The sequence below is a fragment of the Odocoileus virginianus genome, chromosome 4 (genome assembly GCF_023699985.2).
Source record: "Odocoileus virginianus isolate 20LAN1187 ecotype Illinois chromosome 4, Ovbor_1.2, whole genome shotgun sequence".
Classification (NCBI taxonomy): Eukaryota; Metazoa; Chordata; class Mammalia; order Artiodactyla; family Cervidae; genus Odocoileus; species Odocoileus virginianus.
This window is the reverse complement of record NC_069677.1, coordinates 91,911,714-91,924,020: the sequence shown is the minus strand read 5'-3', so window position 1 is coordinate 91,924,020 and position 12,307 is coordinate 91,911,714. Positions and strand designations below refer to the sequence as shown.

The 12,307-nt window shown below is 40.4% G+C and overlaps 1 protein-coding gene across 7 annotated transcripts in view; it reads left to right on the top strand.

Annotated features, from left to right (window-relative positions):
• SATB1 (SATB homeobox 1) overlaps positions 1-12,307 on the top strand; it is a 101,208-nt gene that overhangs the window by 45,578 nt on the left and 43,323 nt on the right. For all 7 annotated transcript variants that reach the window (XM_070467052.1, XM_070467054.1, XM_070467053.1 and 4 more), the window contains 2 exons: positions 1,556-1,667; positions 4,734-5,188. In XM_070467052.1, coding sequence (XP_070323153.1) covers positions 1,556-1,667; positions 4,734-5,188 — 567 coding nt within the window. The remainder of the gene's footprint in view (positions 1-1,555; positions 1,668-4,733; positions 5,189-12,307) is intronic.

Here is a 12,307-nt window from a genome sequence, read left to right as displayed (position 1 = left end):
AGTATCTTTTTGTACCCTGGACTGAGGGACACTCTGAATTAATGGCAGAGTATCACGAGCACATTAAGCATGTCTTTTTAGAGAAATAAAATGTGGAAATGACTATCAAGTAGAAAGTGTCAAAAAAACGTCATTATGGCTCTTAGGATAGCCGTGTTTTACATCGATAATGTAACTGCAACTTATCCTTCACTGGAAGTTCTTCCAAGACCACCTAGATTTACGTGTTACGAGAATGTGTGCATGTTGCGAAATTAGCACTGGTGAGAGGTGTCGGGAGAATCCGTGATAACCAAAAGTGCTCGACATTAGAAGTAGCTTAAAGAAGATAATGGTGTAAAAGATGCTTTTGTTCCCAAACTGGCTTTTCTGGTTGTGGCTCACCTCCCAAACAATTGCCTTCTGTAAACTGCTTGTCATAGACCAACTGACGGTCCGAAAGGTAAGTTCTCGTGTTTCTCCATATAGGAGACTGGTGCTTCAGAGTCTAATTATTCCTACAACTCAATTGAGAAATTAATTTAGCCACTACTAGAGAGTATGCATGTTGTGGATCAAGTCACTGAAGTGACCAGAACCAAAACTGGCAGGAAAGAAAATACTTTTCCGTGTTGAAAATGAGTTTAAGAAAGAAAAAAAAAAACCCAGTAATATGTCAAAATCATCGTCTGTCTTCATTTTTCTATGTTAAACTGTTGAGTCTATTTTCCAAGCTTTTTGTTAGACGCAGGATGAAGATAAGTGACAAAATAGGTTTTCTTTTTTGCGGTGTCCTTGAGAAACAGTTCACCGTGAAATGCATATATTTAAAAATGTTACACTTAGTTTGAAATTCAAAACCCAAACTTTATATGAAGCTAGCAATAAGATGGCCGTATGCTTTTTTTTTTCTTCTGATAGAAGATCTTTGTGAATAGGTTGTTTCTTCTTAAATGTGGTCAGTCGGCCTTGTAACAGTGTTAATTTACCTGCGATTGAAACACAAATACTGTTAATAAACAGTGTAAGGGGTGTTTCCCAAACTTTAATGTGCAGGCAGCCCTCCTGCGGATCTGATTGAAATGTAGATGCTGATTGCCCTGGCCTAGCTTAGGGCCCAACCTTCTGTATTTCTAGTAAGTTTCCAGATGATGCTGGTCCCTGGACCATCCTGGGACTTGCAAGGATGGAGATTTAGGCATCAGACCACAAAGTGGCATTTATTTATGAGCTGTGATCAGAAAGTCATCTCCAAGTGTTTGGATTTATTGGGATGGGTGGACAGTTGTCAGCCCAGGAATAGATGACATTTCCCATACATACTGGAGCAAAGTCTGTGGGCGTGATCGCTTTATAGCAGTCTCAGTGGGCTGAGGCTTTCTACTGAAATAAGCGTTTGACGATCTACTTAGTGGCTTTGAAGAAGTCGCGGCTTTAGGCTAAAGGGTGAGGCAAATATGTGTCGGTCCTCCGTGGATTTAAAAAAAAAAAAACCGAGTTTGCACAGTTGAAAGCATGACCGTGTTCCGTCTCGTGCCACGATGTATGACAACTGTTCTTCCCCTTCTCCATGCAGAGCATGATCTCCTCCATTGTGAACAGCACTTACTATGCAAATGTCTCAGCGGCAAAATGTCAAGAATTTGGAAGGTGGTACAAACATTTCAAGAAGACAAAAGATATGATGGGTAAGCAGCCCGCCGTGGCAGCCGTGGCTCCATGCTGCCGCGTGTTGTTTGGAGGCCTCTCCAAGTCACATGTGCAGCCAGGTCTCGTGATCGCCCAATTAGAGATGGATTTAGACTGTTTCTTGGAGGGTGGGGAGTGGGCCTGAGTATAATGAGATAATTAAATTCAGTAAATGTTTGTGTTTAAATCAGCCCAACTGACTTGGTTGTCAGACATGCAGGAGATGGAGGCAAGGGCGGGGAGGGGGCAGCTGTCATTTTTTTAACATCTCAGTGAAGGCCTCACCAGGCCTGGAATAGCTAAGAGTGGCTGTGAGTTCTCGGAGATAAGTCATGCTTTTGTGGGTTTTTTGTTTGTTTGGTTGGTTGGTTTTGTTGGAGAAGAAGGGAAAGTGCCAGATTTTACACCCAGTGTTTAAAGACGTTAAATTGTATTTATAGTCTCCACAGTGGAGATCAGGTGATGAGTGGAGCTGTTGTCTCCAGTCCCCTAGATGGGGACTTTGGGTGGGTCTGCTGCTTTCTGGACCATCCATCACCCAAGAACCATTGCATCATTCCTCCACTCTCCACGCCAGGCCTCCTATCTTAATGTGTAACTTTAGGTCAATATTTGTTACTCAGGGAACACATTAAAATTATCTGCAGTGTGAAGTGACAGATAGAAGTTGTGTGTTGTACCTGAGCGTTTAGATGATGACTTTTTTTTCCCCGTTGAGTCTGTTAGTGTTTGTAGAAGCAAGCACTGTGATTAAGGTTAATGTTTTAATTTCTATTAAGGTTTTCTTTCACATGCTTGTACCTTCCAAATAAATGTTTTAAAATAATATAGGAATGGGATGTTTAATATGCATAGCATTATGTCATGTTTTCCGTCTATCTCTGTTTGCTTCCATTACATTGATTTAATAAAACAGCAATAATAACTTCTCCTTAAGATTTTAAGAGGCAGGAGAACCTGAATTTTGAGCCTGTTTTAGCTTTTAATATTTGAAGCAAAATCATCCATCTACCAAAACAAATTCTTTGCCTTTTATAGCTTAGAGCTGTAATGAAGACAATACATCATTTTTTGGAATAATTGCTTGAATTACTATTCCCTATGAATGGCCCACTTGGGCTGATAGCACTGGTAGAAATGGAAGTTTCTTCCCCAGTTCTTAGTTATATTTTGCATATATCAGTGATTATAGTGATATGATAAGTTCCTCTAAATATAAAGTCGGAATATTTAATAAAAAGAGAAATGATGATGAAAATCAACCCAGAGTCCACACATGGGAGGCATGGAGTACTATTTTTTTATTTATTTATTGGCTGCACCGCACGGCTTGGGGATGGAACCTAGACCCACAGCCGTGAAAGTATGGAGTCTTAACCACTGGGCCCCCAGGGAATTGCCATGGCATGCTGTTTAGAAGACTCGCTTACCCACCATCCTGAACTCTCGTTCCAGAGCATCAAAGCTGCCTCTTCCTTCTAGCCGCAAAGCGTTTGACGCCCTTACTGCCCACTCTCAGCTGGCCCACATGAGGTGTCTAGCCAAGGGAGAAACATACATCCCCGGTCGGTGATAATAAATTGCAAAATGGTGACATCACCACCTTGCACCGGGACGACTCCCCACCTCTCCCTTGAAAGATTGTCATTAGCGTCTGGTGATGGCCATAGCTTCTTCAAGAAGCATTTGGATCTTAGCAACACCGGGTGCACTGGCTTGCGATACGATAAATTGGTTGCTTCATTCTTTTTTTTTTTTTGGTTGCTTCATTCTAAGTAATGATTGCAGCCCCAGTGCCACCTAACTTGAGAGTTATAAGTCAGTGAAACAGGACACGTGAGGCACTCAGCCCAGGGTTCAGTCTGAACTCAGTTCTCATTACTTATCATGATGAGCCCTTTATTGATTATATTGATTGCTTTCTTAAACTCACAACTGGTTTAAAATTGAACGTAAATACCCTTTGGATCATTTTTCGTTCAAACCTTTTTCTTGAAGTGGTAACAGTGTATATAAGTGTGAAGTGAAGTGAAAGTCACTCAGTGGTGTCTGGCTGTTTGCGACCCCAGGGACTGTACAGTCCTTGGACTTCTCCATGCCAGAACACTGGAGTGGGTAGCCTGTCCCTCCTCCAGGGGGTCTTCCCAACCCAGGGATCAAACCCAGGTCTCCGGCATTGCAGGCAGATTCTTTACCAGCTCAGCCACCAAGGAGGCTTCCATATGTATGTCCAAGTATTTTCTCATTGTAAACATACGTATACATAGGGCTTCCCAGGTAGCATAGTGGTAGAGAATCCACCTGCCATGCAGGAAACACAAGAGACTGAGGTTTGATTTCTGGGTCAGAAAGATCCCCTGGAGTCAGAAATGACAAATCACTCCAGTACTCTTGCTTGGAAAATCCCGTAGACAGAGGAGCCAGGCCTGCTACAGTCCATGGGATTGATATATATATATACATATATATATATGTATATATACATATATATATATGGATATTTCTTTTTTTCTACAGTTGCATATGATATTTTCTTAGCTTCACTCTTTCTAGTCACCAGTAAGGAACTAGTGTTTTTCTAGAATTTTTTTTTTTGGTGGGCATCTGTACCATCTGGCTTGTGGGATCTTAGTTCCCTGACCAGGGATGGAACCCAGGTCCTCAGCAGTGAAAGCACCAATTCCTAACTACTAGGCCTCCAGGGAGTTTCCCTAAAAGCTGTTTTCAAATAAACTTTTGCTTTTATAAGCCTTCATGGGATCAGAAGTAATAATGAACTATTAGTGACCCCCAAATTAGTCGAGTAGAATGTGAAAATAATTGATTTCGGGCCTTAAATCTAAGCCACTTTACAACATTAGAAAGTGTTTTCCCCTTTTCAGAGTTGGCGGCCGGGTGCGAAAAGAAAGGTAAACTCACAGCCGGTTGGGTTCCATCCTGAGATGCCCTTGGTTTCCTTGGACCTTCAGCACGCCCCGTGCCGCTCCGTGTTTAGGGAAGCTCAGAGCTCCTCCGCGGTGCAGAGTACCGGTGGCTAACGTGGTTCTCCCTCTCGCCCGCTGCAGTGGAAATGGATAGTCTGTCGGAGCTGTCCCAGCAGGGTGCCAACCACGTCAGCTTCGGCCAGCAGCCCGCCCCGGGGAGCACGGCGGAGCAGCCCCCCTCGCCTGCCCAGCTGTCCCACGGCAGCCAGCCATCCGTGCGGACGCCGCTGCCCAACCTGCACCCTGGGCTGGTGTCGACGCCCATCAGCCCTCAGCTGGTCAACCAGCAGCTGGTGATGGCCCAGCTGCTCAACCAGCAATATGCCGTGAACAGACTCCTAGCCCAGCAGTCCTTAAACCAACAGTACTTGAACCACCCTCCCCCCGTCAGCAGGTCTATGAATAAACCTTTGGAGCAGCAGGTTTCCACCAACACAGAGGTGTCTTCCGAAATCTACCAGTGGGTACGTGATGAACTGAAACGGGCAGGAATCTCCCAGGCAGTATTTGCACGTGTGGCTTTTAACAGAACTCAGGTCAGTTTTGTTCATTTGAACATGGTTCCTCTCTGTCTTGCTCTTCCTTCTTTCATCCTGGCTGTGCTAACCTTTATTCTGCTGCTGTGTCCCGTGTTAACATTTTCTCCTGCTCGCCACATGATCCTATTGTCTGTTCTGGGGGTGCCTACGTTTAAGCACTTCTCTCCTTAGCAGAACCCTCTCCTACCAGGAGAAAGCTATGTACAGATGGATCCTGAATCAGGGGCCTTGAACAAACAAATGTCAAAAGTTGACATTACCTATGCTTTTACCTAATGGAAACAGAGTGTTCACAGCCAAGGGAGAAAGGTTTCAGGACTTGGTCAAGGCCACTGGTAGGACTCCAGGCTTCTGGCCGACCAGCTTCCTTTCCTAGACCAGGGATCAGCCAGACCTTTTCTGTAATATGCCATACAGTAAAGATTTTAGGCTTTGAGGGTATATTAGCCATAGAAGTAAATGTGTGGATGTGGGTATGGTGTTTCAGTAAAACTGCTTATAAAACAGGCCCTGGAGTGGGTAGGCTTGCCCTTGGAAGCCTTGTTTGAGACTTCTCAGTGAGTTTTGCATACACCTGTTGCGTTCACACCTTTGTCCCCCTGGGAAAATTTCTGTGAAGATACTATCAGCAGGGAGAATATTTAGCAGGGGAGATATTTAGAGGGTGATCCAGGGGAAGGCCTAAGATAAACACTTGAAAAGCCCTAAACAAAGAGTGAATGAGAGGATTTTTTTTTCTTTTTTTTGGCAATTAGTACAATATATATGGTGTTTATTTCTGGCCCAGGCACACACAGACACACACACACCAAAAAATAACCCAGAAGAACGTGTAACTCTGATTATCAGTGAGGACATAATGTCTTTTAACTTTCTTGTTTTACCACTGTTATTTCTTTTGTCAGTTTTTTTTTTAAGCCTGACTCATACTTTCCTTTCATATTTAAGTTATTTTGTTTATTACATGATTATAAGAATAAAATCCTGGTACAAAAATATCTAGTATTAATTCCTTGCTGGCAGAGTTTCCATACCTAGGAGAATCCCAGCTGTGACTTATTTTTGGCTTGCCTTCACTGGATTGAAAGTTAGGAGGCCTTAGAAAAACTTTTATCTCAGTGTTTGTTTTCGGGTTCTTTAACCTTTTTTTTGTACATCATCTGTCTGTGTTTAAAGGGATGGCTCAAACGTTTTTCCTCAGGTTGCAAAATTGTAAGTGTTTGCCTAGTTTTATATCTTTAACTTAAACATGTATTCATTATTAGCTGGTACATTTAATCTGACACCCCTATTCAGTTGGAGGGTCATTATTTTAGAAAAATAAAGTGAACAGATGAAAGAATCAAGTCAACCTTCTCGATACTCCCATTTCTGGCAGCGTCATTACTTTTGTGAATAGCAGTTAACTACCAGTAGTTCTCAGTCCTGGGCAAAAACCAGGCAGGTCTCTGCAGAAAAGTTCAATAAGATGCTTGTTGAACTGAATTGAATGCCCACAAACATAACATTGACGTGGACACAAATGACTCACAGATTCACTGGTAAGCATTTTGGAAGTTGAGCAAATTGTTATTTCTTAAAGGACCGAGGAAAGTTTGTTTTATATGGTAAAGAGTGTCCAGCTAAAGGAGAGAAGGGTTAGGTCACCCCCATTGGGGTGTTTTTTTCATCTTTGGGGCTGCCGTGTCCCAGGCATCACCCTGGAGAGTGACCATTTGTTCTTCTTGGGTTTTCACATGGACAGAGTCCATAGATATCAGTAGGATTTGTTACTGGGAAAAAGGCGGAGTTCTCCGTTTTTTATACCCTATCAGTCTCTCCAAAAAGATAGCTATTTCTGTGGTTAAACATCAAAAACAGTGACTTAATGTTTTTGAGGGAGAAAGGGGAATGAAGACTGGGTACAGCTTGATATCCATCTCTGTATTAATAATAGCCAGTTGAGAAACAGTCATTACTAAAAAATTGTCTGGAGCCCCCAGTGACAGAGGGGTTTGTTTTAAACCTTTATATTGGTAATTGGGACTCCTCTGTCGAAGTGGATGTTGGCCATATTTGTAGCTGTCTGATTTCAATGAGAGTAATTTTTTAATGTGTATTTAAGGGTCCACTTTTGGGGAATTCGCTTTAGAGCATGCAAGCATGCATGTCTTTTCGGTGGTCATACTGAAACGCCACGCTCACGCACGCGCACACACGCAGCTGCATTTATTTTAATGATTATACATTCATATGCGTGCATGTAGTGTGTTTATTTCAAAGTGTATGCATTTCAATAAAAGCAGGTGCAGCGTGAGAGTGTATGGTATGCGTGTGGAGGACGAAAATACACATGCTAATGCATATGTATAGAGCAGGAGCTCTGCAGAGTTAAACCACGCACACGTTTGTGTGCGCTTATTACAATGTGCAGTTCCAGCTTCAGGTTTAAAAAAAATTAATGTAAAATATGTACATACAAATGCAGAGTTCTGTGATGTGATCGGATAAAGACACTGGCCCCCTATAAACAGTACATGAAAACGTTTGTATAATAGATAATGGTATTGTGAGCTGAGACTGTTTTAGCCATTGATAGGTCTGTATAATGTTAAAATCCTGGATCTCTTGTTTTAAGTCTTCTTTGGAGAATTTTCTCATCATACTAATTGGGTCTCCTAATTTAAAATCTATCTCTCTCTTAAGATGTTCATGCATCACTTTTTTGAAAAGGTCTAAAAACAAAGAGGTTTTAAAAAGTCTACCTTTTCTGAAAGTTTGTGATGAAATCGATATCATTTCTTGTTTTGAGGACTCCTCTACCTTCTGAATTGAGGGGCATATGTTCTTTAATTGCTACTGAAGATACCAGCTCTTAGCATCTGCCATTCATTCAGTTATGCCTACTTGATGTCTTTTTAATGGAAACCCATGGCTAAAATTAATTGCTGAAGCTTCTAGACTTATACATTTCAGTTCACTTCTCTGTATTATTGCTATTTAAAGGTCATCATAGAAGGAAATACATTCTTTAGCGCCCCCCCCTTTTTAAAAAAATTTAACCCAGAGTTTAACTCTGATCCATCCAGTGGCTTTTTTTCTGCCCCCCTCCGCTTGTCTTTGGCACACTTTGTTTTCCAGTAAAATAAAGAATGAAGATGGATTATTCAAAACTGATAACAGTAATGGACCATCATGTAATGTTTTATTGAATTTGAGTCCTGTAAATTATGTGGTAGAGAGAAATTTGCCTGCTTAAGTATAACAGAAATTGCTACTGTGTTCCTATAATTCTTCACAGTGTAATTTAAGAAAAGTCCACTCTCCATATCACTATTGAATAAAAGGTAAAAAGGTGCTATTACCCCAACGTGACAGCTCTGGTTTGGCCTCCCAAAAGGCAGAGATAAATGTGTCTGCTTATAACTTGCTTGGCCTGAGTCCAGGGGAGTAGGTGGAGCTTCAGAGTAGTCTTTCACCTGGACACGTGATTAAAAATTCACCAAACGGCAGAGGCAGGTAGCCCTGAAGAATATGCTACATGTTTTATTTTTAGGAGGCGATTTCATCAAATCATATTTTTCTTTTGAGGGCTTTGAAGTTCCATGAAGCTGATAAAAATCTATTTGAATCAGTGATTATGTTCAAAGAGGAGACTAACAGGAGGCCAGACAGGCCTTTGTTCAGATTGGCAGTCTCTTTCGCTTATCTGCTGTTTTCAAGAATTCATAATTAGCTTTTGGAAGTACTGATAGTATTTATTGAAGGTTTTTCTTTCTTTTCCAATTACTAATGAATTTTACTTGTAAACTCTTTCTGGAATATAAAAAAGGTTTAGGAATTCATCAGCAAGTTCACTCTTTAATTGAAAATATTAGAATTCTGACAACTGTCGTGGAATGACGACGCAGAATAATTTCATGTTTTCACGTACGGAGCACATATTGAACGATTTGATGACACAAAGTACAGTGAAAAGCAACTTCTCATTTCCCATAAAACTGACATCCACGAGGTGCTGGTAACTCACTGTATAACATACAAAATGCAGGTTCTTTTTGGAAACACGAATGACTGATGATTTTAATTTTGTTCAACAAATTTACTGAGCACCTGTAGGGCACAGTATTGATGTATTTTAGTCAGCAGTAGTAAGCAGGGTACACAGTGACCGTGACATCTTGTATTTTTAGCATGAAGAAGAGTTTTGATAAGAGATCTTTCTTATTATCCACCATGGGGGATTACTACAAATGACCTTGACCTGGTGACAAGCTGAACTAGATTTTCAACCATGAGAAACAGGAAACAGGACCACATACATCTTGAAATCATAAATGCCGCTGCTCAAGTCACAGCAGCCTGAGCAGGACCAAAACGTATGTTCCCAAATCGTAATTCTCATAGCAGTCATCTTGCGTCCAGATTTTTCTCAAGTGACGTCATTTTTTTGAAAGTAATTAACACATTCTAATCAAAACGTTTTCTAATAATATTTTCAAGCATTTCCACCAGGGGGCACTCCCCTCATTGAAAGCCTGGGCCAAAAAAGAAGGGAAAAAAAAACCCTGAAGGTTTTGTAGAACACCTGAGACTGTCTACACTGGCCGCATTAGAGCTCTTGGAATCTCCCAGGATTTGAGATATCGGTCTAGACCTTCCAACACATCCCAGGCAGAAAACCCCTACTTGCTCTTGTTAGAATAATTAAGTGAAAATAAAATGCTTCGCCCTGAAAACACTTTGTATGCTCAAGTGGGACATCATGCCGACCTCAAAATGTGGTTCGAGAAATTTCTAAATTCTCTCCCAAGTGACCTGCTGTTACTCTAAGCTACACAGGAATCACTGAGTCTCGTGTTAATGAGACTTGATGTCGTTACGTATTTCTTCATGTGTTGGTTTTCTCACCGTGGTTCTCTAGTGGAAAGAAAGGATATTGACTTGAAATCTCTGAATATCTCATTTCAAATTTCCCGAATATAATAGCATCCTAAATGTTTATAGGATCTCTTTTGATCTAAAATTATTTTTTGAGCTACAGTTGATTTGTGATGTTATATTAGTTCAGAGGTGCAGCACAATGAATCAGGTTTTATGTGTGTGTGTGCATGCACATACATGTATGTGTGTACACATACACGTATGTACACATATGTGTATATTCTTTTTCAGACTCTTTTTCCTTATTACCAAATATTGAGTATAGTTCCCTATGCTATGCCCTGGGTCCTTGTTTATATTTCATGTCTACATATATTGTTTATTTACATATGTTATTTTTATATGGCAATGTGTATGCATTAATCCCAGTCTCCTAACTTATCCCTTCCTCCTTCCTCTTTGAAAACCGTAAGTTTGTTTTCTAAGTCTGTGAATCTGTTTCTGTTTTGTAAGTAAGTTCATTTGTGTCATATTTTAGATCCCACATATAAGCAACATTATGTGATATTTGTCTGACTCACTTCACTTAGCATGATAATTTGTAGTTCCATCTATGTTGCCACAACATTTTTTTAAATTACTGAACAGTTACTGCGTATAAACATACTACAAAGTGCCACGTAACTTTTCACTGAAGGCTTTGTTTGAGTAAATTAATAATTACCATTAGAATTTTCCCATGAGGAGCATAGCTTGTTCTTAAGTTTCTGTCTCCTGCTTGTAATTTTTTCCTTTTATGCTGCAAGACACGTAATCCATTTAGTAAATATTTTTCAAACATGTGGCAGGCATTGTTCTGGGATAATATTAAAGGGTATTAGATTATTCTACTTGAGGAATTTATAACATTGTATTTTTATGTACTATATGTTAATATCTCTTTCCCTATAGTTAAGATAGACTGCTTTGCCAAGTACATCTTTTAATATCTTTAAAATTTTTTATCCCCATTTGGTGGGCAAGATTGCAGAGTAGGGGCTTTTTTTTTTTTTTAACCACCTATTATAAAACATTGTTTATGAGACCTGCATTTTTTGGTTTCAACATGACATATCAAAAACCCAGTCAATCTAATTAGTTGGCCTTGTGCAAATTAAATAGCTGTGTGATTGACTGCCTGTTTGACTAGATTTTAGTTAAATTGACTGGATGTTTTGCTTTTGTGTAAACACAGTTGCAGCATTACTTGTCAGCATCGTGAACGATAGGATACATACCCTTCATTCTTCATTCGCCTTTCTTAGGGTGAAGCTGGCTTCCCTTGTGTGGGCCAAGTGAGAAACTCAGATGAACTCCTGAGACCTCTGAGCCTGTTGGAGGCTGTTTTTAACAACAGTCTACAGGTCATTTTTAAAGTGGACACTGCTTTTATATTGTATGTACCCAACTGTTATCTTGAGGCAATAGGCCACATTATCCCTGAGGAATTGGGAACAAAACCAGGTTTGTGCTTCTAGGAAACCATGGAAAAACCGCAGTGTTTAACCCCACGGCTTGGTGGTTTTGACACATTACCTCCCTGCCCCAAGTGTACCCCATCGTCATTTTTTCAGGGTTATCAGAAAGTGAAATTTGCAAATTATAAAGAGGTCTTGACAACATTTTATCCTGAGCCATGTTGTGATAAGCTGAAATGTAGGAAACAAACATGACTTGGCATTCCACGCGCTATTTTATGTAGAAGATTGAAGAGGTGAGGGCTGCTCACCCCTTACCAAATAGGCAGGAAATGTTTCCAATTCTTGTATTTCATGTAATCCCTTAAAGAGAATTGTGGGAAAGCACCCATTTAAAAAAAAAAAAAAATTCTTCCAAAAATTAAAGTAGTGGCCAGTGCTCTGTTAAATAACAGAGGCGGGACACCCGGAAGGAGTTTCCTAATAATGGTTTGTGTGTTTCTTCTAGCACTAATAAAAATATTGCTCAAGAAACGGGATTATTACAGAACTTGAGAATATTCTTTTCCATGGCATACTACGATGCTATTTTGCAAATGTGGAAAAGGGGCTGTGTATCTCATGTTAAGGGTGCTTTGTGAAGTTCAGAATTTCAGCCTGTTCCTGGGTGGTATATAGCAGGCTTGGGGGCTATCAGGATGGTCTCCTTAAGTTGTAAATAGAATCACTTGTCATTGACTCCAGTAGTTTGAAAACCAAGGAATAACGTAGAATTATTGCCTGTGAAACCCTCGTG